Raw genomic sequence first — 26,840 nt, forward strand, 5'->3', positions numbered from 1 at the left:
CAGCTGACAGGATTTCCCATGGAGAGACAAGTGAGCCAGCGCTAGAACTGTTCGTACGCCTCAAACAAGAGCCGTGGCCAAAAATGCTTTGAGTTCCTGCTCAACCCAAGGGCTTTCTGTCTTCCCAGCAAGGCTTGCTGGCATGGCGATGCTCTGTTACGGCTGCAGGACCAGCGTGGAGGCCGGAGTCCAGCCAGGCTGCTGAACGTGCTGGGCGTGCTGCTGGTCACAGCGGCATACAGTGCATGTGCGGCAGCCAAAAAAGAGCTTTTGTGGCTGCAAAAGCATCCCAGCTGGGAGGTGTTCCTGGCAGTAAGTTATTACCTGCCCGGGTGAGGGGAGCAGCCGCTGCCTGCTGTGTGCTGCAGCCTGCCGGGAACCAATTTTAATCTGAAACAGCGTTTGGTTCAGAGAGCAAAGGGATTTAACAAAACACTAGCATTCCTGCTGCCAGATATTAACCATGGGGACACACAGCTTTGGGAGAGGTGTTTTGTCCCAGTGTGAAACGCTGAGCTGGTAGACTTCAGCCTCTCCAGCTTAGGGGAGCCATCACTTCCACTTGCCAGCTGGGGGTTAAAAAAATCACTACTGGAATCCCAGAAGTGCTGTGGAAAAATCACATCTTCCAGGCACTGGTTTCCCAGTGAGGACAGTAGCCTTGTTAGCACTAAGGATCTATTTTGGATTAGGGCATCTCTAGAAAAGCAGCAGCCCGTGGAGGCTACGTAGTCCACAACATTGTTCTGCAAGGCCCCTCCTTGCCGGTCAGCAAGGACCTTGCTGGTCCTTCTGTCAGCTCCAGTGGCAGGTTCATTTCTATCAGACATAAAAAGCCAGCTTGGCTCCAGAACAGAGCAAACTTTGGTATGTTTAAGCATATTTTTATCCATTTGCTAGGAGCTAATATAAAAATGGGTGGGCAGGCCTGAAAGTGCACAGATGAACAGAATACCACTTGAAAAAGGGGAAGTGGTTTGACAAGAAAAGCTGACTGGGAGCCTCAACAGGTAGCCCTTAGGAGGGCAGCAACAGAGCAGCTGGGAGGCGGTATAGGGTGCCGGGGGAAAGTAGGACAGTCCATTGGAAAAGTATGGAGAAAAAAATTATTAGGAGGCTGATAACAAATAAAGAGATCAAAGGCGGTGTCTGGAAGGGCAGAAAGTGTCAGGGAATATGCATTTCTTTGAAACCAGAAATGGAGTGATTTTTGCAGTTACAGAAAATATGGGGCTGACAGTACAACTGCTGCTGAAAGGAGTAAGTACGAATTAAAGAGAATTCTGTTGTTCTGGGAATCGTTACAGCTGTGTGCTTGGTAAAGTAGCCAAGCAAGCCCCGAATCAGCAACAAAGTGGAAAATTGTGGTTAAAGAACATCACATCATCTCTTCCAAACGTCCATTTGAAAAAAATCCAGAAGTAAAAAGCAGCCCGAGCGTAAAGACAGGAATGGCGTGTGCTGTCTCAGTGACTGCGGGAACGGTGACGCCGTTTCGTAACGCAGACGGGCAAGTCCCTCGTCACCTGGTACGTGCGTGTGCTGCCGAGGGGCTTCATCCCCCTGCAAGGTCCCTGCATAGGGATGTGGGAGCTACGTTAAATGCAGTTAGTCTGCGATGGTTATGGGATAGTTACGCTCAGCACCGTTCCCCGTGCGAATCCCCTGTCTGTTAGCTGTGTCAAGCTGAAAACCTCAGCCAGACTGTGCCTTCACGGCCTTCAAGTGCCTTCATGCCACTTGCTGAGCAGAAACTTCAAGGCAGGAGAGCAAGGGTCCTGCTCAAGCACTCTGTGGGTTTCCATAGGTGGGTTTGCTGAAAATTTACCAGCTATGGCCACACACTGAAGTTGGCAGAGCCAGGCCCCCACCCAACAGCGCGGTCAGGCTGCCAGCAGCGCCAGGCTGGGTCTGTTACAGCGTGCCTTGGCCTCGAGGTCACACCAGCCTGGAATTACCTCGCTCAGATACACGTTCAGAGAGAAACAGGTCTACAGGGCAGAATCTGTAGGCACGTGCTACCCCATTTAAATTTGATGAAGGCATCTCAGGGAATCTTTGATTTGTTTTTCAAAGCACGAGAAGCTGAAGTAGCAGCAGAATGTGAAGCTTTAGGGATGAAAGAACGTGGCAAAGGGAAGGAGTTCCCCAGCCTGCTTGCAATTAGATGCAGAACAAAACAGAAAAAGACTCAAATTCTCCTTGAGCCAGGCTGACTCTAGGCCAAAATTTTTTAAAAAGTTTTTACACAACAAATGCAAAAGTCAAGATAAAAATGGAAAATTAAATTTGCCAAAGTGAGATAAGGACACAAGAGGCGAGGCCTAAATTATAATCAGCATTGAAGTTTGAAGCTGCAGGCCAATATTAAAAGAGAATTTGGTGACAAAGACACAGCGCTCGCTTAGCCAGCAGGATCATGAACATAGCAGCGGAAGCTGATTTCAGTGTATGCAGTGCACAGCGTGACGAAGGTGGTAATAATCTTATGTTTTGTAGGTTATGTGGCAGGCAGCTGTTAAACAACACAGGACAGTGATTATTAAATTATAAGAATTCACTTTAATTAAAAATTGTGACAAAAGGGGGGAAATATTAGGTAGTGTAGGGTAAGAAAGTAAACGAGAGTGGCTTTCAACCCCTGGAATAGTGATTCTGTGACCAGATGCATTGAAAACAAAGTACAACAGGTTTCTAGTGGAATATGTGGCATTGCTCTGGAAAGCCTCTAAAGGATATGGGCTGGAAACGGTAAATCATTTGACATGCAAATTTTATGGATACTCATCTAAACAGTAGCAATGTCTAAATGATCTTGTTTAAACTGTGAGCTGAACCGTACAGTCAAAACCCAAAGCTCTAGGCAAATTTGTAGAAGCTTTAGGACTGCTGGAAGCTGTAATAAAATTGAACAATTTTTGGAAAAAAATCCATGAACCAGCTGGGGTTCATACCATTGCATAGCACCTGAGAGGACAGGAAAGGTATTGAAGGTGCTTAGTACTTATTAGAAGTATTTTGTAATGATGATAGTGCTGTATACAATCACAGTTTGATGGCAATTTCCCTATCCTGCACTGTTCCCTTCCTACTGTGCATCCTCACCGAAGCATGCAAGGTCACCATCAGTTCCTACAGCTCCACTTCTGCCAGTGGCACGCCCTGGGTGAACAGGGAGGGGGGCACAGACGCCACGAGCCCACCCAAAACGCGGGGTGGAAGGGAGAGATTCAGCAGGAACGTGCTCCCTCTGCAGCACGCAGCTGCCTTGCCCAGGCACGGAATTTGGGCAGGAGGCCTCCCAGCCCACTGGGGTCAGGCAGGCATGTGGCTGTAAGGAATGCACAGGGGCCACAGCTCCCCTCTGGGCTGGGTTTAGAGATTTAAAAAAAAAAAAAAAAGGGAGAGACGACAAAATCCTTTCTCCTCCTCTGCTTGCATCTCAGTGTAGTTTTGTGGCTCAGCAAACACAGGTGCTGGGGTATTGCACAAAGGCTTGCAGTGAGCAAGGGGAAGGCAGCTGGGGTGATTTCATCTTTCCTTCACCGTGCCTTAAACGCCTGCAGTAAAGGAGCACGCTCCCTCATGCTCGCCTCTCCTCCACCTTCCAATCCCCTCCCTCCTGCCAGAGAGGCACCGCTAGGGGGGAAAGGCCAAAGAACACATTTTTCTGCAGCTGCACAGTCCTTATTTCGCACTCACAAGAAACGAAGGAATGTTTAGCGAAGTGGAGCCATCTGGCTAAGGCGCTTCCAGGGCTGCTCAGTGCAGGAGACAAAGGGGAAAGCGAAGCACCACCGAGAGAGTCTGGGGTGGAGAAGATGATCGGCAGGGCCAGGCCTCGGTCACAGCAGCTTGGCTTTTGAAGGAGATGCTCTCGGGTGCAGTAGTACGCTGTTAAAGCAGCCACTTCAGGGAGGAAAAAAAAAATGTTGGAAAATGCTTAGAGCAGAAATAGCCACAGCACTATTCGCTGCAGTGCGAAAACAAGACACCTCCACCGTTCTGAGAACAGCCTAAGCGCCTCGTAAATGAGGTTTCCCATCTGTAGGAGGGCTGAAGGGTGCCACGGTGCCCAAATAAATACGTCAGTGCCTTCCCCACGTCGTGGAAGCACCAACAGCCAGGAGGAGGTCTGCAGCACACGGGGTTACGTGCAGAAAACAGCTGAGAAGCTGCCTGGGCAAGAGCCTACTGATGAAAAGCTTTGCGGCATTTGGGAACAGTACCCAACACGGCCTGTCATACTGTGGGGCTAAAGACATTTCAGTCTGTCAGATCTGAGTGTGGAGCTCCGGGGATAGTTTGCAGAAAGCGTCCTTGCAGCCCAAAGAGAACGGGAGCAGGTAGCAAAGTGAGGAATTACACCTCAAACTTGGGGGAAAAAATAGGCCTAGGCAAAAAAATAAATTAAAAAAAAAAAAAACAACAAAACTTGGAGCAAGATCACTGAGGTACACGGAAAGAACGAGTTTCTGCTTGCTACCTCAGCTTTCTGCGCACAAGCCTGCAGTTACCACGCGCTGGTGAAAAAACGGCGCGGGTGGCGCCGCCGCCCTGCCCCACAGCCACCCCGGCCCTGCCCCGCAGGGCTCCCCCCGCACCACAACGCGGTGGCACGCTGCCGGGACAGCAAATTTCCGCCACGGAGGCAGCGTCACCGGGGCCGGCTTCCCCTGCCTGGAAACACCTTTTAACGGCGATTTCGGGTACGGGCAACGCTCCCCGCTTGCCGACCACGAGAAAAGGCGGCCGCGACCGGGGCCCGTCCCTCAGCGCCCTCAGGGGGCCGTGGCGGGAACCGCCTCAGAGCGCGGCCGAGGCGGGGGGGGGGGGGGCGGGGCGCGGCAGTGCTCGGGCCCCGCCCCTTGTTTTGTTCGCGGCGTGGGCGGGGCCGCGGGGGGGGGGCCGGGCCGCCGGGCCCCGCGCACGCGCGCCCCCTCCCCCCCCCGCCGCAGAGGCGGGATGGGCCCGCCCCGCGTTCGAAAAACGCTCGCGGCCTCCCATTGGCCGGCGGCGCCGCCGGGGCCCGCCCCCCGCGGGCGGCGGCCCCGCCCCCTTGCCCCGGCCCCCCCCCCCCCCCCGCCCGTCCCGGTTCCCGGCCGCCATTAGAGGCCGCTTTGTGTCCGCCGGGCCTGCTGGTGAGTGCGGAGGGGGGCGGCCGGGCCCGGGACAGGCCCCCCCCCCCCTCACGGGGCGGCTGTCGGGAGCTGTCGCGATAGGTCCCGCGGCGGGGGGGGGGCCGCCGGGGCTGGGCACGGGCCCTCTCCCCTACGCGGGCCCGGCCCCGGGGGGCTCCCTCGGGGCGCCGCCCGCCCGCAGCGCCGCGCCCCGGTTCTTTAACTTGTTTTTATTCCCCGAGCTCCCCCGGAGGCCCGGGGGGCACCGCTCGGCCGGGGGGGGTGGGGGCGTGGAGGGGAAGGGGCCCAGCCCCGGGCCCTCCGCGCTGCCGGGGGCCGGGCCCAAGCGTGAGGCCGCCCGGGGCTGGGGGCGCAGCAGCCGAGCCTCGGGCACTAATTACGATCGTAATTATAACGACGGCCCGGGCCCCTCGGGCTGCTCTGCGCCTGCCTCCCCAGTCACGGCTGTCCCCGGGCCCGGGGGGCCGCTCAGCCTGGGCAGGAGCAGAAGTTGAGTGCCGGGAGGCCGCGGGTGCGGGCGCGCCGTGCTGGCGGCTCGCTGCGCCGCGGGTGCCGCGGAGGGGGCTCTCTCCGGGAGCCTCGCTTGGCCGCCGGGTTGTTTTGGGGTTAACGGGCACGGAACTCCTCGGTTCTTATCAGGCCTTTCGAGTAACAGCCGCTCTCTGATTTTTTTTTTTTTTCCAGGCGTGCGGTTAATTTTGTTGCTGTTTGTTTATTTTTGCCCTAACTGGTATTTCTAGCGTTTTTAAGAAATAGTTGGCCAGCGGTCTGTGGCAGGCAGCGGGTGCGCCGCAGAGCGCAGAGGTACTCCTGGTTATGGACAGGGCTGCGCTGTTAAACTCCTCCGTGCGAGGACTGCGCGGGGGGGTGAGAGGAGCAGAAGGGTGCAGGTGAGCGCGGGCTGCTTGAGAGCCCAGCTGTGCTGCTGAGCTGTGCAGGAGGGCACTTACCCTCCTCGGGAGGGATTTAAAAGGGCTGGTGGATAGCAGGGGCGCCTTGGAAGTCAGGGGCGGGCAGGGGAAGAAAATACCCATCGTCTGTACTGGGGGGTGAACTTAGTGTATGTGCTGTGAGAATACCTACTGGCTTCTGCCCCCTTTCGCTCCCCTTTAACCGACTGTGCCTGCTAATAAACCAACTTTTCAGTGTTTCGTGCGCTTCTCTCAGGTAGCAGCTGCTTGAACTATTTTTGTTTCCAGAATCTCTCTTTTTCATGTGTTCTTCCTTTCAGTGGAAACTGATGTGTCCCTTCTGTGAGCGTTTTGTTACGAGTGGCCCAGGTTGTTGCGAGGGTTTTAACTTCCTTGAGAGAGGAGAAAGTTTTACATTGATGGGCTCCAACAGGAGGTGCGAGTGGTTTTGTGTAGAGTGCCAGCAATTCATAGCTTTTGTTATGTGTAGTGTTTGTACTATGGACCAGTAAGTGACGGCTTAATAAGTAATAGTTTGGAAGGAGAGTTTATATGGTGGTGTTACATTCATAGTGCGGAGGGTGTTGCCTGTAGAAGGTTCTTGCCCTGGTATGTAACGCTAGCAGCCTAAGCATTTGTTTAAGTATCAGTGGTTTGTCAGCGTTCATGGTGCTGGATCCTGGATTTAAGGTATTTCATCCAAGACTGTGAGACTTTCAGCAGTGGATTTTGTGCTGGAGTAAGCTTAAGTTTGTGACCTCAGCCTATTATAAATGGAAAGCTGAACCTTGTGTCCCCGGTGCAGGCCACTTCATTCTTTAGCTGCTTCCCAGCAGCTCGTGGAGAATCCAGATCATGGACTGTCCTAGCCGGAATTGTTCAGAAACTGTTGTCCCGCATAGGTTGTCGCTGTGACAATCCTGAGCATCAGTGCAGAGAGGGATTATTTTTAGGTAGCTATGCAAGCAGAAATTCTTTGTATCAATCCCTTAGCTGAAGTTTTTGAAAGTTTCTAGGCATGGTGGTGACATAATATAAGTTGCACAGTACCTGGTTCTGGATGTGTGTTTTGACATGAACAATTACTCCTGGGTATGGGAAGAGAAGATAATCCTGGCCATGGAAGTGATCTGCTGTTCGTGTCTTCTGTACGGGTCAGAGACTGATGGAGAACGACTGTGGGTTTCAGATTCTTTTTTATATTGAGCAGGTGTTCTTGGTGGCGAGGAATAGCAGGGGTGAGGCATGGGTCTTTCCTTGTATTTTAATAAGCATCTGTTGAGATTGAGCTGACCTCGAGTCGCTGGTTTCATATCCTAGCAGAGACGAGGTGCTGAGCTCAGTCCCAGGTGGGTCGGCCCAGCATCAATCTCGCTGCCTCCTTTTTGCAGGGAAAGCAGCATCTGTGTGTGCAGAAGGGCAGTATTTAATCTTTGCTTTGCTGCGTAAACTCAGCAGAAGAGGCAGGGCGTAAGTCAGGTTCTGTTAGCGGAGGTTGGAGTCAGAGGTCCAAATTCGGTGCTACCCTGAAATGAGAATGCATCTTTAGACGTAGAAAAATCCTCTGGCATTTGGGTCTCTGTGTGTAGGAACGCGTGTGTGTGAGTACTAGAAGTGCAAAAGATTTTCTCTGTGTTCCCCCGAAGCCTAACGTGCTTGAGATTTGTTGCTCCCTTCCTTACCAGAGTGTAGGCAAGGAGTCGACGGAAATAGAAGCTGTAATACTAGTCAAGCCAAAGAATTTCTTGCCTGCCAAGTGGTGAGCTATTGGATCTTTGTATTGGACCACTGTTCTTCTTTAATTGAAACAAGATGGTTCATAATGCTTCTAGCAGCATGGGGCTCAGCCTGTAACAGATCTCAGGGAGGCTGAACCACAAGAGAGTTGCAAATACGGTCCTCGTAGCTGAACTGAAAGGTCTGTGGAAGTGGGACGCCTCCCGGGGAATCGGCGCGGAGGCCGTAAGGAGCTGCTGGGTCGGGGCACTTAGGGCAAGGCTGGTGCAATGGGAGCGCGCGGCGGTGGGAGACGGGGGGGGATTTCCGAGCAGGCTGCCAAATAAGGATTAGGAGCGGGGACTAACTCATATTCTGGGCTCAGTAAGAGATTTTATTTCTCTGCACGTTTTTGGGCTGTTTTAAATGACTTAATACTACTGGTCTGATTTAATCAAGACAACAGGCTGCTCAGTCGACTGCAGAACAAAAGGGAGATCAGTAAATGCTGGAACGTCTTTGTGAAGCAAGCTGCGAGAGGCAACCACCTGAGAACTTTTAATAGATCCGTTTTGTAAGACGAATTTGTGTCAGAGATGTTGCAGGATGATATATTCAGTGGCGATGTAGATATTGAGGGGTTTGGTGTCCTCTGCGTGAGCTGGATTTTTGGGAAGAGCTTTGAGGATTTCAGAGGTCCAAGTTGGTCAGCTTGCAGTTTAGGAGGTAACGTTTTGGCATGTTTGATTTGGATTTCCATTTTTGCTTTGCAGAAATACTAACATGTGCCCGTGCTGTTTTTCCTGCGGTTTCTGAGACATTTCAACGCTCCGCTGTTCAAAACAGCATTAGAAAGTAGTAGATGATTGCATGATAATCAACGACCTGTGTTTGAAATCCAGTTACGTTGCTTTTTAAGCCTTTCTGATAACAAACAGTCATTCTTGCTTGTGCTGCTTGTAAGGCTGGCGGTTTCGTACCCCTCGTCAGCCTGGCTTCAAATCTGCAAGGACATACAAACTTTTTCTGGCCCTTTTTGACCTAATTTCTGGACCCGTGCTGCGTAGGGTAAACCAAGTCATGTCTCGGAGCACCTCGATGGCCGTTGCGTGTTGTGTGACAGTAAGGGGACACCCGTACGGCGCGGCGCTGGACACGCTTTCTCACTTCTCCACTGCATGTTTGTTTTCAGACCGCTCAGCCTGGGTACCCTGCCAGGAGTCTCGTGACCTGGCATTTCCTCCGGTGCGACAGTTGGCTTGCCATGTTCAAGACCTGATTTTGTCCCAAAATATTTGAGATTGGAGTCTGAGATAAGCTGGAAAATCTTATGGCCTTGTCTTACGAAAATCCAAGGAGCCAACTGGCCTCAAATAAGCTTTTTTTTTTTTTTTTAAATTCCTATGCCCGTTGCATTGGTGAGGGGACTCCGCTCATTGGAAATAATATCCAGAACAGGTCTGTCTCAGCTGAAGCCTCTGGTTATGTGGTTGTGTTCTGTTTTTTTTTCCTCCTCTGAACAGTTTGCTGATAGATTAGGAGGAAATCAGTACAGGTACTTTTTTTCATAGTAGTTCATGGAAAGCTACTGCACCTTTGCTTGGGTTTTCCACTAGTGGCCTCTCCTTGAGCTGGGGGACTGAATGCTATCGAGCATTTCTGCTAATCTAGGAATCCAGAAAGGGTTTTGTGTTGCTTATCAGCTCCCAGCTGGGTTACCAGCTTTGAAATGGCTGCTTCACGATAGCATGGGAACCTGCGGTCTGATCTGCGGAGCAGTTCAAATAGCCCGTGGGAACGCCAGCGAGCGTGGCAGAAGAGTTACTGTGTATGTTCGAGCAATTTTCTTAATGGTTAGTATCCCGGTGTTCCTTTCGTTGCTGACATGATGTTCTCCTGACAGCAGACCAGGTTTAAGTTGATGTGAGTTACCCAACGACCACCTTCAAAACCTGCGTCCTCAAGTGATGGCCTCTTCCTGAGCACGGAGTTTGTGTGGTTGACGTCTGTGTAAATACAAAACACGGTTATTACTTTCCAGTTCCTTAAGAGCAATGCTTGCAGTCATGGCCGTGGGACACATCTAAAGATGCCGTAGCACCCACGCATGGAGCTAGGGTAGCCAGGTAACAGTTGCTTCGGGTGGCTTGATTTTTCTGTTAAGCACATCCTCTGTTCCCTTTAGAGAGGGGAAGGAGAGGAATCGGCTTTTTTGTGCACTGCTGTTGCAAAACTTTCTTGCCTTTTGCTTTATCATTTTGAGAAACCAAGTTCATTCCTGTTTGTCTTATGTTGTGGTATTTCACACGCAGTCCAGAAACTTTTGGTTTTTTTTTCCTCCTTCAGAAATCACTTTTCGTTCTGACCCCTCTGTGGGAAGAAGTTGGCTTTGCCAGAGCAGTTCCTGAGCTGTGATGCTCGCACACAAGACTGTGGGTGCTCCTGCCTTTCCCCTTTGAGAGCCGCGGTGCTTTAGAGCTGATGGGAGGTTACCCCCTGCCCCTTTGATCCCCTCGGCCTTTTGAGCAGGATGTGACCCACACATGGGAACGCAGAGGGAAGCAACAGGCCCCTGTCCGGGGATGTTTCTGCTGGGCAGTGGCACAGCCAGGTGTGCTGCTGGCGCTGAAGCTCTGGAGCGCGCTGTGTTAACGTCTGCTCTTGAGAGCAGGAAGGCTCAGGTGCTTTGTGCTGTGGTCAAAGCAAAGGGGTTTTTTTGAGGACTTGGAGAATTGGAGGACAAAGTTGGGACTCCTTTATTTTCGTGTGTGTGGCATGCAGGTCACCAACTGAAAAATGAAAAGAAATAAAACCCACGAGCAGGTTGGCCACAGTGCATGCTTGTGTGTGTGCGTTCGTAATCCCAGGCAGAGTGTCTCCTGTAGCCTCCAGCTGATTTCTCTGAGTATAGGTCTGTTATTTTAGGACTCACTTCAAAATGCTGGCTTTTTTTTTTTTTAAGAGCATCAGGTTTTGCTTGCTAGAAAGCAATTGACACTGACCTGATGCCTGGTGGAATTTTTCATTTTTCCTCTCGCTTTCTGCCCATGAGAAAGGAAGGCTGCATAAAATAGGCCAAAAAAAAAGTGCTGGGCCACATGTATGTTCAAATCGGCGGTTAGTTCGTTTTCCCATCCTGAAATTTCATCAGCAAGTTTCATTCATCTCACTTATTTTCTCTCTGGAATTTATTTTCCCCTTGGAACATGGTTTGGTTTTTCTGTTTTATCTCCGAAGGAAACACCCGGCGCTGTTACGCTCATCGGCTTTCACTGGTGCCGAGGCGGGACTAGGTTATTGTCGGCTTTCAAAAAGACCCTCCAGTGTCAGAGAGGAATGAGAGGTGCTGCAGAAGGGGCCGGGCTGCCTTTGGCTGCCGGAGGGCCCCGCTGGGTTGGTGTCCTCCCGTGGAAGCGCTGCCGCTGTGGCCTGCCCTCGCTGCATGCGGCTACCGTGGAGCTGCACCTGCTTGCAGCGGCCGTGGGTTCGTTAATTTATCCGGTTGTTATTTGGGAAGGAGGCTTGCTGCCGTCCCTTCGTTGTCAGTCCTTGCAAACCCATCTTCCTGCGAGTTGCCCTCGGCTCTTCTGCCGCTGGTTTCTGAATGGGAACCACCTCAGGGGGCTGACGGTGCTGCGTGCCGGCCAGCTGGGCTTCGGTTTGCCTGGGAAAAACACCGAGGTGGAGAGAATCCCTGCGGTCAGCGGGGAGTCCCTGCTGCCAGGCAGTAAGAGGACCACGGTGTGGGGCAAGGATATGGTGTAAGTCGTGTGGTATTGGTGTGGCAGGGAGCATTCACCCTTGCAATGGAGAGTGCTGTACAAAGTGCCGAGACGGTGGTGAAAAACACGTTGAAAACAAGGTCAGAAGCGGTGTTGTTAGCTTTCCATTCAAGAGCAAGTCTCTCAGGCTGGGGAAGCAACCTGTTAAAAGTGAAAATGCGTGGTTTGTGTCTGCCTTCTCATCTCAGCAAAACAAAACATCCGGATAAGTAATCGGGAGCATTGGGCCCTTTCTCTGCAAGGAAGGGAAGAGGGGAGCTGGAGCTGATGGGGCGGGGAAGCAGGCGCAGCCCCGCACTGAGAGAAGTGAGGTTTCGCTTCTCGGGTTGTTAAGGGGATGCTGAGAAAAGGAAGCGAGTGAGAAAGTAAAGCCTCCGTTTGTGGCAGAGATGGTGGAGCACCTCTCCTTAGGAGAGGCCAATGCAGGTGGACGGGCGGCAGGTAAGGAAGGCTGAAGTGAAATGGCAGCGAGGGGTGAGGCTTGGTGAGCCCAACCTACCCGTGACTATGCATGCGTTTGGAGGAGAGCTTTGTAAAGCTTTATATTTTTGTGGAAGGTCTGGTGACTGCTGTTTTGATGGGTATTTCCTTTTTCAAGGATTTGTTCGTTTCCTTAAATTGCATGGGGCTTAATTTGGGAGGGGCATGGTCCAGGCCTCCACTGTGTGTGTTTTCTCCCTAACAGATTAAATGGTTTAATTCCTTAGGCAAGTAGAAGCTGGATCAGTGTCAGCTCCTGGTTTTCCCCCGAAATGAATGGCTTACTAGTTACCTCAACCCTTTGCTTTATGCACAGTGCGATGTCTGCTTTTTGTTAATGCTTCCTGTTAATTTAAATAGCATCTTTATTCTTTCAGATCTGTTTTAATGGAGCAGGCTGCAGGTCTGGCTTACACCTTTGCCATTTCTGCTACATCCATAGTACTCAAGTTTGCATACATGTTTTAGCATCTTTGTTGAACGCAGTTGTTGATTGTCAGTTACGTTAGCCATAAGCTGTAAGTCATTTATTCTTTTCTTTTTAGTTTGTTAGATACATGGACGTAGATGTTTCTGTTTTGTTAATTTTCACACCACATCTTTTCTGTACTTTAGGTTGACTGCTCACTGCACTGTGAAAACCATTAGGAAAAAGTCCTTGGGGTTAAAACCTGGGGCTCCACAGTGTTACGTGCACTTGGGGCTAGAAATTATTTTAAATGGCGACTGATCTGTCTGAAGCTGAACCCGTGCATCATAAGGCGCTTCCACTCTTAACGGGAGCTCAGCTGATCCACACGGACAAGTTAAGTGAGGTAGGGGCTAGCCCATTCTCCAAGCTTGCCCTTGGATCAGTCATTGACTTCCAGTCCTGCTGAAGGTTTCTTGGTACTCTTTCTCCCCTGATTGTAGGAAACTCGATTGGGAGTCTAATAAGCCCTATAGGCACTCTCCTTCCCCCTCCCTCCTTTCCCTGAGATGCCATAGTTGTCAGAATCCTCAAATGTTCATCTCATTTAATTTGGAATTGGAAAGAAATTATTTCTTTTAAAAGTGTAAAATGTGAAACTATCCTCTCCTGGTATGCTTCAAAGATTGAGTATGTACTGTTTTTTAAAATTCTGAAAAATGTGAATGTAACTAGAATATTTCTACATATGCTGCTTTGATTTACTTTAATCCCATTTCAAAAAATTTCTGAGTCTTTCCAGTACCTGTACTGATTTACAAATGCTTTTTGTAGAAAGTTGAAGACGAAACAATGCCGATCCGTCGCTCGGTAAATTCTTCTTCCCGAGAAACTCCTCCCAAAAGCAAACCTGCTGAAGGTGGTGAAGAGGTCAAAGCAGGTACAGTGGCAATGCTGTAGTGGACTGTTATATCCAAGCATGGTGTTGATGTATCCAAATGTAGATTTTCATGCTGAAATTCCTGAAAATCCCTGCTGCCACAGTTAAAATATTACCGATGCTTAGCTTCTTTTCACAGGCTTTTCCTGGATTGTTGGAAATTGCATGTTGTAGTCTTTTCAAGTGGGAAACCATTTGTTTTGTCCTTCATACTCTGTGTCAAAGCCCTGTCACTCCAGACATGAAAATATAACTAAGTATTGTCTCTTTCAAGCTTATACATTCTTGTGATTAAAGGTAGAAATCGTGAACTTTCAGTAGTGGCATGAAAATGGCTTGGGATCAAAAGGTGGAAATGGATGGAAAGCCAAAGTATTTATTTTCTTTGTTCAGGAAAAGAAAGATTTTACCACGCTGTGTAATGTGGCCTGCCATTCATGTGTCTGGTCCTAGCAGCTTCACCTCTCTTTCTCAGAACGTGCCATTTCAGTATCACTTTCAGTATGTTTCACTGAGTTTCTCCTCTTTGGTGGGACAAATAAGTACATTACATAGGAAGCTATTAGTACAGTTTTTATTTTAAACATATGATGCCTCCGTGGGGAAACTATGCACAGGAACAAAGCAGGAGTGCTTAAGCTCCTTCTCATTGATAGACAACATGCCTAGTGCATCGAGCAGTCATGGTAGACTGCTCTTTATCCAAAAAGTGGGTAATAGCAGTTTACAAGCATGTCATCTAGTAGGCAGTCCAGTCTTCAAGGCCTGCTCTCAGCTAAATATACTTGATTGATTGGCTCAGTAAGTTGATTTCTGGCTGGGTTTGATCCTGCTGATAGACAAATGCTATTGCCAATGCATGTGCAATCTAAAGTTTTTCCAAGTCTGGAAAAATGTGGTTGAATAGTTAAAATCGTTCAGGTGCCACAGTGTGTAGTGCAGAAACGGCGATGTTTAAAAGACATGTTTGTCACAGACAAAGCTGCTTGTATTTATTTACTGTAATCTCTTGTCGAATTGTGTGGTTTTGCACCTTTCTGGGTTAAAACATGTAAACCTTGACCCAGGGGAAGATCTTCATGTTTCATGATACTGAATTCCTCCTCTTCTTCTTCCCTTCCCCACCCGTAGGTATCTGTGATGAGGGATGATTGCAACAGTAACTTCCTGGAGTTAAGAGAAGACTGGGGGAATTAGTTCATTGTGAAAATGCTAGGTGGTGCTGTTTGAAGTTATTCTGGCATTTGATGACTGATTGCACCTTGTTGAATCTCTTTCAGTACGTTTGTTCATTTTCTAAGTTACGTTCAAATCATCCATTAAATTAGAGAAAAGAAAGTGCTGGGAAATCATTTCTGGGGTGTGTTCTTATTTTTTTATCCTCTGCCTTCCTGAAGAGTACAGGCTAGTTTTAGACAGTAACCTGATGTGGTTTTACATCTTTTAGATGCAGAAGCCACCTCTGAGGAGTCTGCTTCTGTTGGAGAAGAACAAGAGAATGGAACCTTGCCTGCTGCATCCAGTGAAGCAGAACAGCCAAAGGAACCTGAGAATGAAGGGAAGGGGGAAACAAAGTCCTCGGAAGAAACCAAAAAGGAGTAAGGCTTGTTTAGTGCTGAATTTAGGAATTTGAGTAGGAGAAAGATGGGTTCTATAGGTAGAAAAGATTATGGGAGACATGGGGAAAATAGGATGCTGAAAAAGCTGCTCATTTTTGCAGGAGAGGAAGCTACTGATCGTGTGTAGCAGCTGTTCAAGAACATGTTTTGAGAACAAGTATCAAGATAGGGTCTGTTTGGGGTGGTTGCTTCTTTTTGAATAGAAACATCAAAAAGTTCTTTTAAATTATTCTCTGTAACGAGTGTTCTGGGCGTCTTTTCTTGTTGTTCTGCGTGTTGGCTTGTTTTACAGTATCTCTTATCTTACTGTTGTTTTGCATTTTTCCTAAGTGAGAAGGATCAGTCTAAGGAAAAGGAGAAGAAAGTGAAAAAGACCATTCCTGCATGGGCTACTCTTTCTGCTAGTCAGCTCGCTAGAGCACAGAAGCAAACTCAGATGGCTGCCACTTCACGTCCCAAGATGGATGCTATTTTAACTGAGGCCATCAAGGTAAGCAGGAGTCAGATGTTTCTTTTGTTCACCTGTCACAAAGATGAGTATATTGTGTGCCTAAAGTCTACGTTTTCAACTTGCTGACGGTACAGGTGATAGCCTTTTTTAGCAGGAAATTTATGTAAGGCATGCATGTTTCTGTCTGGAAGCCCATGGAGCTGAAATGTGAGTCCATGATGATGATGAGGGGCACTGTTGCTTATTTCTTAGTTTAGAATGTTTCCCCGTTTAAATTATTAGAAACAGCTATGATGACATACCCTGGTTAATTATTGGCATCATTTAATTTGTTGTGTCTTCTAGACATATTTAACTAGATTTACCTTGATTAATCCACCTGTTTGATACACGCGATTTTTTTCTTGTTAATTTATCCTAATTCAGGACAGATGGAAATAGTGTAAACTAGCATTCCGGAGTGGTGTTGGTCTTAGTTTACTGTACACTTCCTTCAGGTTATAAGAAGAGACCTGTGCTGTTGCTCTGCAGCTCTGCTGCCCTCCCGTTGAGGCTTGGTTCATGCAGGCTGCCTTCGCTGGAGTCCTGGACTCCATCAGCCTTAACTGCAAGATGGCCTTTTGAGTCACTGAAACATACAGCTGTGCATCCAAATCTGTTAGAGAGAAGTCGTGCCATAAACGTCAGGTTACTCTAAGCTTTACCTTTCTGGCAGCTGTTTGAAAGGTTAGGTAGTAGAGTAGGATCTACAGTGCATTATTATACTGTGCATAAGTAAACTACATCCTCTGTCGTGCAACTGTGGGTTTTGCGGTAGTCTTTCTGAAGCCATATAGATCTGGTAACTTGATTAAACAAAGAGGGCTTTATCAAGTCACAGCTGGGGTTTTCTACAGCATGTCAAATCTCTAAATTTTAAAACACAGTTGTTTTGGTGTAGTCCCATTCTGATTCCTAATTGGAGGACTCCAGTAATACAGGCAGGCTGTCATGAATCTTCAAAATAAGAACTTCAACTTAGTTTTTCTTTTTTTTAATTAGTTTGTTAATGCCAATCCTGTCTCCTTCAGAAATCAGCAACTCGTTCTAATTAACCTGTTAATGATTGCTCTATCTGACATCAGTAAAATGACTTACTGATGACTTACTGTTCGGGCAATGCTGGTTTGCCCAAAGGTAACAAGTTTTTGTAAGAGCACGTAGTGTATATGCCGTTACTTGTACGTGCTTCAGAAAAGGGGATTAGTTGACACATGCATTCTTCCAGTCCCACAGCAAAGTAGTTCAGTCCAGAAACTTTTTACTAATGTCTTGCTACCGTTTCAGGCGTGCTTTCAAAAGAGTGGTGCCTCAGTTGTTGCAATACGTAAATACATCATCCACAAATACCCTTCCCTGGAGCTCGAGAGGAGAGGCTATCTTCTAAAGCAAGCATTGAAAAGGGAGCTGGAGAGAGGGATCATTAGACAGGTAAGAGTTGCTTTGTGGAGCAGTGGTGGATGTGGTATTACTGAATTACACAGGACTTTAAGAAACTCTGTTAGCTGGTCTCTGGAGTGGTTGTTTTCTCCCTCTGTTGCCACTTTGTTAGGAATGGACAGATCTGTCAGTCAAATACCTTATCTTTAGTGAAATATGGATGACCATTTCATGGTGTTGAATTGTGTCGTACGGCATCGCAGCAGCATGTCCCTTCCAACCTGAGCCATTCTATGATTCATATGCCTTCAACCTGAGTCTAGCAACATCCCTTCTGCAGGAGCATGTTTTCTTTAACACTATAATATGTGCCTGTGATATCAGTTCTGTTAGGATCTCCTGGTCAGGACAGCAGAGGGTGTTTCTAATATCTACCTGTGGTTTCTGATCTACTGAAGTGGATTCAAGTCAGGCCTGTGCCCCTAACAGCCCATCACCAGGATGGCAATGCATTCTAAATCTGTGTAAAGATGTTGATTAGTCTCTTTCAAATTGTTTTTATCCTGAGTTACCTTGTTAAAGGCTGACTTTCTTTTGAACTAGGTGAAAGGAAAGGGAGCTTCCGGGAGCTTTGTGGTGGTGTCTAATGCAGGAAAAACTGTTCCAAAAGCCAGAGACAGAAAGGTAAGATGGATCACTTTAAACAGTACTCTGAAGGATCTTTCTTGGGTTACACTGAACACATGCATCTTACAAAATGTCGTCTAACCCCAACCCAAACAGTTTTTTCTTCTTTGATGTACTTCTGCTCCCCAAATACAGTAATTAAAACATCTATTCCACTAAAATCAGAATCAGAAAGTTAGTATGACAAATTAAAAACAAGTAAAATAATCAAAATCTTAGTTTAAAATATTTACATTAACCCCCTAGGCTTTGGTTCAGAGGCAGAAAACTGAATAACCATGAAGCTCCTCTTCTGTCTTTACCTGGTAGAGAGAGATGCCTCTCAGGTATTGTAAGAGAGCTTTATGCTACTGCTGTTTCTGTTTTATCTGTTGCATGGATAAATGGGAGACTTCAGTCTTCATGGCTGTCAAATGAACATCTTCCATCAGCTGTGAGAACAGAGGGAGGAAGAAGTAAATGCCTTAAGGCTTCTGGAAGAAAGCTGCTAAACTTGGGTGTATATTGTTCGGAGGTAGTAAAATGTGACACGTTTGAGTCTAGTCCTCACAATTAGTCGTGGTTCCAGCACTGCTCTTCTTTGCTCCCCACTGCACTAGGTGTATGAAATGCATTTCTAACACTGCAGTTACAAAATGCTTAGCTGGAATTGCTGATCCCCTCATGGCATAGACAGGTGAACCCAGAGTGTGTTATAACACAGGGGTGCTTACCTCTTGGCTACTGGACAGACCGCAAGTCCTAAACCTGAAGGTAACAGTGACACCTGGTACTAGGGCACTGAAGGAAACTAATTGGAACGTGACATCTTTTTAAATAGAGCTCATGGACTCCATGACAAGTTTGAGTGAGGCACCTGGTAACTGCGAACACATCACTTTTCTTGTCTGCAGCCCATTGGTGTAATTGTTCTTAGGTACTTTCGCCATGTTGCAGCAAAACAAATAGCTTGCTTTTGTGTCTGGTGAATTCAGCTGGCAGTCAAGCAGCTGTCTGGATGAGCAGCACCTTCACCTGTTTGACCATTTGCAAAGCTCCCGTTCAGCATCAAAATCACTAAACGTCAGCAGATTTCCCGGCTATAAAGAACATAATCATCCCCTACTGATAGCAACAAAGTGATGGAGGAAAATTCAGGAGAAAGGAGTGTTGCCTTCAAGCAAGACTTCATGCTATGAGTTGAACAAAAATGCGCTCCTGTTTATCTGTTTTTTGGGAAGATTTAACCTGTGTAAATGGGTTTGGTCTTTGATGGGTTTTGTTTTATGCCAGCATTTAAATTGTTTCACCTCACTTTCTCATTGAAGGGTAGCAGAGGGAAGTGTCTATAAAAAGGAAACTGGGAAACAGCTTTTGCTAAATACTTGACAAATTTATAAGACTTTCCCTAAGAAAATTCCCATGAAAATTCCAACCAGATTTGCTAGATTTTAGTTAAACAGCTGAGCTTTCTAAATTGCTATTTTAAAGAGCTGCCTTGTAGAACTTGATTTTCCAGATCCGTGGCCAGTGCCAGGAGCACTTCTCACCTGTTCATTGCTGGTTCAGAAAACCCGGAGTTTTAGGCCCCACTGATGCGTAAAAGTGTGTGTATTTCAGAAAAGCACTTCCGCTTCGACTCCAGAGCAACAGGTCAAGCTGGAAGACATCCTGCCACTGGCTTTCACCCGCCTTTGTGAGCCGAAGGAAGCTTCTTACAGCCTGATCAAGAAATATGTGTCTCAGTATTACCCCAAACTCAAAGTAGATATAAGGTAGGTGCAGGTGTACACTTTTGCAAGCAGGGCTCCAGAGAAGCTGAGAAATGCTGCCTTCCTCTGGCTTTGCCTCACTTCAGTGATTCAATTCAGCATTTCATCAGGCAGCAGACAGGTGGTGCTCTGCATCATAGAGCCTACAGGAAGGCTTGAGAAAAGCTGTGCCTTTTCTCTACATCCCTCCACACCCAATCTTTGTTCGTGATGCCGACATCAGCATTGTTGTACGCATCTCTGCCCTTAGCGAAAACTGGATCCTTGTAGCTGCATGGATATGAAGGCCTCTCCTTGGAATCTTGTCCCACTTGGTTCTGAATGCTTTAACCGGCACACGCTTAATATGATCTGAGTTTGCCCATGTGGAGTGGGTCAAAGGTCGGGGAGGAAGCAAAACTAGGAAAGTCCTATGCATCACCTCTTACCAGGGCTTGTTGTACTCAGTCCCTTGTTTTTCTCTGAGCTGACTGACTCATTGCCCACCGAGTCCAGTCTCCAAATGTGCATTTCAAAATGAGTAGATCCTTCCAAATGAAGCTTATCTGTTTCTGGATGCGCAGTGACACCCAGAAAGCATTGCAGTTCAATTTCCGCTAACGTACGTTGTTCCTCTCATGTAATCAGCACTTGCTGACAGATCTCCATTTAAAATGTCTGTATGTAGGCAGATACCACTTGTAAGTACTGCTCCTCTCACACTCTCTATAGAGTGTTGTTTCTCTGTTTGTTTTTTAAGCTGTCAGTGTGTGTCAGTAAAGCTTTATCCTCCTGTATTTCAGACCTCAGCTGTTGAAGAATGCCCTGCAGAGAGCTGTAGAGAAGGGCCAGCTAGAGCAGATCACAGGGAAAGGAGCGTCTGGGACATTCCAGGTCAGAGCCAGAGTTCGTCTTGTTTTGTTGAGTGTACTGACCAGAAGCCTTGGATATACGTTTACATGCCCTCCCCACCCCAGTTTTGTTGGGTACACCTTTCTTTAGCAGCCTGTCAAATTCAGCACTTGTGAAACTATGAAGCAGTAGGACTCTTTCTCCTCTTGGTCTACATTTCTGGAACAGACCCCCCCCCCCCCGACTTCCTTGCTTAGCGTGTTCCACACGCTGCTTCAGCTCTGACTCACTAGCGCAGTAGGGGAGATGGTGGGGTAAGCTTTCCTTTCCATCACTAATTGTAAGTGCAGTAGGTACCCCAGATGTCTGCAATGTCTTTTCCTCATGTCTATGCCATAGATGTCTCTTGGTTACATTTGGTCTGTGGGATGGAGGAAGATCTGATTTCTTTCCTTCCCTGAGTGACGGGCCCTTAGATTGCCATACCGTTGCGGTGTATTTTGGGACTAGGACAATGTGTTACCAGTGCAAAGCACTGCAGGCCAGTTGACTGAATAGGCCCGTCCTACTGTTAAAGCTGGGAGGGCAGCGTTCCCTATGCAGTGTTTTAATATAAAACGTATCTGTGCTAATGCAGGAGCGCCGACCCACCTGGTGCAGAGGAGCTTGTCCTGACCTGGTTTGGGAGAATTTTGTCTTGATGCTTTTCTCTTCCTCCTTGGAAAATAGCTGAAGAGGTCAGGGGAGAAGCCCCTGCTGGGTGGGACTCTGATGGAAGACGCCATCCTGTCTGCTATTGCGGCCATGAACGAGCCGAAGACCTGCTCCACCACAGCACTGAAGAAGTATATCCTGGAAAACCACCCAGGGACCAACTCCAACTTCCAGGGTAAACTATATAACTTTCCTTTTTCACAAGCTGAAAGAGAATTCTGCAGCTGCAGATGTGTCTGTGCAGCACCTTTAAACTATTTGGTTGAGCTTGCTAGGGAACTGACAGCTGCTCCACTCTTTGTGCTGCAGAGATGCTCAGTTTTTAATTCCCATTAGTTCCTTTCAAGCCTGACAAAGGCTAGTTTCTGAGACATAATGCATGTTTTTCTTGTCTGTAGCATATTTCCAGGAAGAGGGGATAGTATTCAACTACTTTATTGTTCTTAAATCACCAGCTGGATTTCTATATATATATAGAGAGGCTACAGCTTGGCATAAGTACAGTTCCTAGCTGCTTTTGATTTAGAGAAGTTGCACAGTCTAACTTTAACAAATAAAATAAAACCTGCAAGCGTCCCTCTTACTGTTTTGTGTGAGGTCCTCCTCTGGCTCCGATTTTTAAAAGGTCAAGCAAGTAAGGAAAGAAACTAATCCAGTTATATTTGGAAAAAGGTGTGGCACATCTTCATTCCCAGTAATGACAATGTCTATTTTGGCTTTTGCACTAGCAGAAATAATACTAATAGAGACTTTAAAGTAGATCTGCTAATGGCTTATTTGCATTACTTGGTCTAAGCCGTGCTGCAGTTTAACCTAGGCTGAAGGTCATTTGAAGCAGTGTGAGCTTGCAGCAGTATCTAGCAGAATCCGACCTGAAAGTAGATCAGTTTCGTGCTGTAGTGTCACGGTGCTGGTGCCATCCCACAGGAGCAGGGGCTAGAGAGGAGCTTGCTGATCCCACAGCCATCACATGGAGATGAAGCACAGAATCAGCACAGGTCTTTGAAGCAGAGCTTACCAATGCGTAGAGGAGGATCGCAGGCTCCCTGCCAGCAGCGGGGCCTAAAGAAGTTGCCTGAGGCCTTCTGCCAATTAGAGGCTGATGCCAAGCGTGACTTCTTAATCTTGGGGCAGGGAAGAGAGTTCCCAGGCTTACTAAGCCCTTATGTTATTTGTTTTCATGACCATAGGAAGCTGCCCTGGTCCCTAGAGGCCTGTGTTTAGTCAGCCTCGAGTGCTTGTCAGCCTTGCTAGTCAGATAAGGAAATTTCAGCTGGTAGTCTGTTGTTTTCTTTCTCCCTCCATTGCATAAGAAGGATTTTGCTGTTCTCTGCTCTGTTTTAGGAGCAACCAGAGGAATATGTGGTGAGATGTAAAAGCAGGCAGGTGCACACTACAGAGCCAGTATTCTACACTCTTCCCCATTTTATACATCACCCTTACAACTCCAGTCAAATCCTTTACATGCTGCTGTTGATCTTTGGTATCCCAGGTAGAAATAGCTTGATGTTGTTTGTGTTGCTCCTTTTTACAAAAGTGTGGAGTTCTTTGTAGTCCAAGAACTTTTTAAGAACCTAGTGTTGCAACACTAATAATTTAATGGATACAGCCGGTTCAAGTAGCTATGCAAGCTTTTCTAGTGCCACTCAAATGAAAACTTTTCAGCAGAGGTAGTCTGTAGGACTGTGAAGGTATGGCGTTGTCTCAAATGATTCTCTTACTGTGAAGTGTCAGTTCTTGGTAAAAGCCCATTTCAGAAGTGCTGAATAAGGGGTTAGAGTGAATACCTTTGCATTAATCATGCAGAACAGATTCAAATGACAGCATGTTTCTTTGGATTTTTCTTTCCATTCCTCAAGTGAACCTCTTCAGGATATGCTTGAGGGCAGGCCTTGTTTTTCCATTTGTTTCAAGGGAGCTAAATCTGTAAACTGTCCCCCCTAGTTTAAGCCAAAAATGGTTTTGAACTAAAACAGTTTCATACCTTTATGTGAGACAAAGATCCCCTTCATTTGCACACTTTTGATTAGAATTCTTATATGGTGCACAGTGGAACAGAAGATTGGAATAAAAACATCATTTGTCATACTTCTAGACCAAATTTCCCATTAAAGAAAGTGAAAACGAGGACAGACGTACTGCATAAATTTTGGAACACGAGAGAGATGAGGGCAAAAACAGAGTAAAGACTTCTTTTAAACATTCTAAAAGAATATGTTGAAGAAAGCTTTAGTTACGTGATGTTTTTGAATGCATTTATAAAGAAGGATCCCTTGATCATGACTTCTTCCTTCAGTGAATTTTAACCCATTCTTGATAAGTGTTCACGAGCCAACACTTGAATCTTGTATATTGCTCGAATTTTCCAGAAGATTAACTGTGAAAGGATTTCCCTTTGAATATGACATACTAAAACTTCTAAATGCAGTGGTCTAGCTGGGTCCTCCACAAAGCAGATGGTCTTTGCTGAGCGCACAAGCATGCAGTGATGTCTACGTGAGTCGCGGGTCTCTGGTGCTGTTTCATTTCCCCACAGGTGTCCTAGGAAAGGAGACTTCATTCTGACTCTCCATCTCTGATTTCAGAGGGCGCTGCAGAGAGCAGTAAGGTTAGACAAGTGGATAAAGATGGTAACACAACCTTTCTCTGATTTTTTTCACAGTGCATCTACTGAAGAGAACCCTGCAGAGATGTGAGAAGAACGGCTGGCTGGAGCAGATTTCTGGAAAGGGCTTCAGTGGAACCTTTCAGCTTTGCTTCCCTTATTATCCTAGGTAAAGAGCTTGGCTGTAAAATGATGTTGAAGATAAGTGTTGCATAGATCAGCCAGATGGTGTTGCTGAAGTTCATAGGCTGACCTTCTATTTACAGGGAAGTTTGTGGAGGGTTTAATAACTGAGAAACCACAACATTGTCACCAATCTCGCTCTAGATAATGACGTTACTTGGATGTCTGACTGTGAGTGGACATAAAGCTGACTTCATTAGCAAGGGAGGCTTTTAAGGACAATAAAAATATTGAGCTAAATGTTTTCAGGAGCTCTGTTGTGATGTTTTTTTCATAGGGTAGTAGCTATTTAAGTGTTCCCATGCTTAAACAAATTCGCATAAGCAGGTATAGTGTATTGTTGTTCTTAATGCAAGGATGCTCATAACAAGTAGGACCCAGTTGTTTGCCTCTCTTAATGCCGATGTGGAGGAGGGGTGGGAGGAGGGAAGATGACCTAGATTAGCTACTGTGAGACTAAAACAGCCTTTCTTCTCCTGCTGTGAGCATATATTGTGCTGGGCCACATGGAGCCCAGGGAAGCCTTAGTGTCCCATGAAGAGCCAAATGGCAACAGAGTCATTAAAGTCTCTGCTTCCCACCTTCTTTTATTACATACATGTAAAGCTCTCAGTGGCTCTGGCATGTGTTCAGAGTCGTTGAAGTCTGATTTTGTCCCTCTGTTGTCTGTCTGCCTTTGTTTGCACAGAAGGAGCAATGAGGAAGAGAACTGGAGAAAGGGCAGCTTATGGACAGGAGTGTGGTGGCATTCCTGGTGACTTAAAAGCTGTTGCACTTCTGCCGTTGCAGAGACTAAATATTGGTTTCAGATAAACCCAAATAGACTTCTGTGCTTGCTGTTTTGTTTTTTTTGGCTTAGGCTCAAAGCTGTAACCTTAAAGGATGATGGGCGATGGGCAGTGGTCCCCGATGAGAATCGGGGTTACCTAAGGTTTGCTGACCCCGGAGTCATATCCTGAGAAATAAGTCCTGCTCTGACAAGAATCCTCTTGTAGCCCAGGTGTGCTCTACCCGGAGAAGCAGCAGGATGAGGATTCTGAAGAATCTGATGAGGAAGAGGAGGAGGAATCTGTGGAGGAAGAAGAATCAGAAGAGGAGGAGTCTGAGGAGGAAGAGCCACCACCAAAGAAAAGGTATGTGACAGCATGAGAGATAAATGGGCTCCTTTAAAAATGACAGTCACAGCTGTAGTGTGCACAGGTTTGTTTCTTGCTGTGGATATTTATCCACAAGGCTGTCACTCCAGTGGTACTGGAAAAAGAAGTTTCTAATTATGGTTGAACTCTTGAGGTACTGTCAGGATGAGGACTTCTCTGGGATGTGTGAAGCCTGCAGAAGCGATGCCTTGTTCCAGAGAGACTGGTGTCTTCCACCCTGTAGTTGGAATCATCTCTAGATGAGAGGAAGAGAACTTCTACTTATTATCTGTGTTGTCTTTAGTCTCCCATGTGCCTGTTGTGCTTTACAAGAGTGTGACTTTTTCATGTGGAACTTCCTGTTATTTATTAGGTGTTTCATTAGGAAAACTTTTCCCTACAGTGTTATCTGCAACTCTGTAGCCAGGTATGAAACCTGTCTCACTCAGAATGTGGATTTAAGATGAGTGTTACTCATTAAGTAATAAAATTTCTCTCAGAGAGCGAGAGAGGATGCTTAGGTCACTGAATTGTTCTGACAATTGACTTACATTCATTGTCATTATTTGTATGTTTATCTGCCTAATAAAGGAGTTAGAAACCTTGCTGGCAGAACACTGGGGATTGAGAAGTGCTTAGCATGGCAAGATCCACAACAGGATTTCTTGCTCTTTGGGATTTAGCTAATGAAATGTACTGCTGCATAAAGGAACATCCGTGGTAAAGAACAAGGATGCCAAGATCTGCTTCATTTATGTAAATTGACGACAGCAGCTCTGCTCTGGGTAGCATTTGCGCCTCCACTGAGATCTTGTGCTGCCTTTCTTTCTGACAGGATGCAGAAGAGACCTCCTCCGAAAGCACGGAGTAGGGCCCCTCCGATGAAACGGAGAGAGTCCAAGCCCAAGCCAAGAAAAACCCCTGCAGCCCGCAGGGGAAAAGCAAAGCCCCCACCCAAGGTGAAAACCCCTGCTAAGAAAGCCAAACCAGCAGCCCCAGCCATCAAGAAACCCTCTGGTGGCAGCTCTTCCAAGAAACCAGCAGCCAGTGGGAGGAAGGAAGTGAAACCCTCTGCCAAGGGCAAACCTACCATGAGGAAATCTCTCCGGGCAAAAAAGTAAATTTTTCCAGTGTCAGGGAATCCCATGGTCAAATCTGCAGTCTTGTTTTATAAAGTCAACGTGCATTTGTATTTTAGTTCTGATGCTTAAACACTTCTTTTTTTTTTTTCCTTGGATTATGGGGAAAAAGATGAAAACTAAATCAAACCATCCCAAGCATTTGTTAGATCTCAGTGCTGTGCCTCGTGCCTACCCCTCCCCTGGAACAGGTCATCTTTAGTTTCTGCAATAATTTTAGGACTTTTCTAGGACATGTAATCTGTACCTTTTATGGTGTTCCTCTTGGGTTTGGAGGGAGGGGGGTGGCTTTAAAAATTCTTCAAATAAATTCTTTGCCTCTTTAGACAGCAGGAACATGGTAATTGGGGAAATAAGATTCTTAACTGAGAAGGTACAACGGCACTAGAGTCCTCTCTAGATCCCCTGCATGATGAGGTCCTTCATGCTTCTGTGAAGAAGCAGTGTATATACAGCACTTGCACTGAGTCCTGGAGGTGCTTCTTTCTGCTCGGCCGATGTAGTGACAGGCTAAGGAAGTGGCGCATTTGGCTCCTTCAGACCAGCACATTTTGGGGGTGAGTAGACATCTGCAGTAACCGGAGGCTGCCGCAGGTACTGATCGTCTGACACCAGGGGGGGCTTGAAAAGGGGTAGTTCTCGGTTGGGTGGGTGATTTGAATTAGTGTTTCCACACCACATCTTTTACCTTCAAACCAAAATATATAAAAGTCTTCTTGAATCCAACTTTCAAGCATTTTTAAGAGATGAAGAGCCTAAGTTTTGTCACTTCTTGTTTACCCTTTTTTAAAGAAAAGTTGGAGAGCTATAAAATTGCTAATGTAGAGATGTTGATAAGTGAAGAACATGCAGTTTGCTAAAATAAAATGAAATTAGATTCCAGGCCCGCTTTGCGTGTCCTTTCTCTTCCTCGCCACAGTTTTCCC

General features: G+C 46.9%; 1 protein-coding gene across 3 annotated transcripts; it reads left to right on the forward strand.

Annotated features, from left to right (window-relative positions):
- Positions 1-5,074: 5,074 nt before the first annotated feature.
- On the forward strand, positions 5,075-26,796 carry HP1BP3 (heterochromatin protein 1 binding protein 3). 3 transcript variants are annotated; one of them, XM_066981984.1, is made up of 13 exons: positions 5,075-5,141; positions 12,646-12,845; positions 13,274-13,379; positions 14,827-14,977; positions 15,329-15,488; positions 16,776-16,919; positions 17,472-17,552; positions 19,155-19,309; positions 20,089-20,179; positions 20,867-21,026; positions 23,514-23,625; positions 24,635-24,772; positions 25,611-26,796. In XM_066981984.1, the coding sequence occupies exons 2-13, from the start codon at positions 12,750-12,752 to the stop codon at positions 25,894-25,896; spliced, it is 1,680 nt and encodes a 559-aa protein (XP_066838085.1). In that variant the 5' UTR covers positions 5,075-5,141; positions 12,646-12,749; the 3' UTR covers positions 25,897-26,796. The 3 variants fall into 3 exon arrangements, with proteins under 3 accessions (XP_066838085.1, XP_066838087.1, XP_066838086.1); XM_066981985.1 differs by lacking the exon at positions 12,646-12,845 and having other exon boundaries at positions 5,082-5,141; XM_066981986.1 differs by lacking the exons at positions 23,514-23,625; positions 24,635-24,772; positions 25,611-26,796 and having other exon boundaries at positions 20,775-20,885.
- Positions 26,797-26,840: the final 44 nt, after the last annotated feature.

This window comes from Anser cygnoides, chromosome 23 (genome assembly GCF_040182565.1).
Source record: "Anser cygnoides isolate HZ-2024a breed goose chromosome 23, Taihu_goose_T2T_genome, whole genome shotgun sequence".
Taxonomy (NCBI): Eukaryota; Metazoa; Chordata; class Aves; order Anseriformes; family Anatidae; genus Anser; species Anser cygnoides.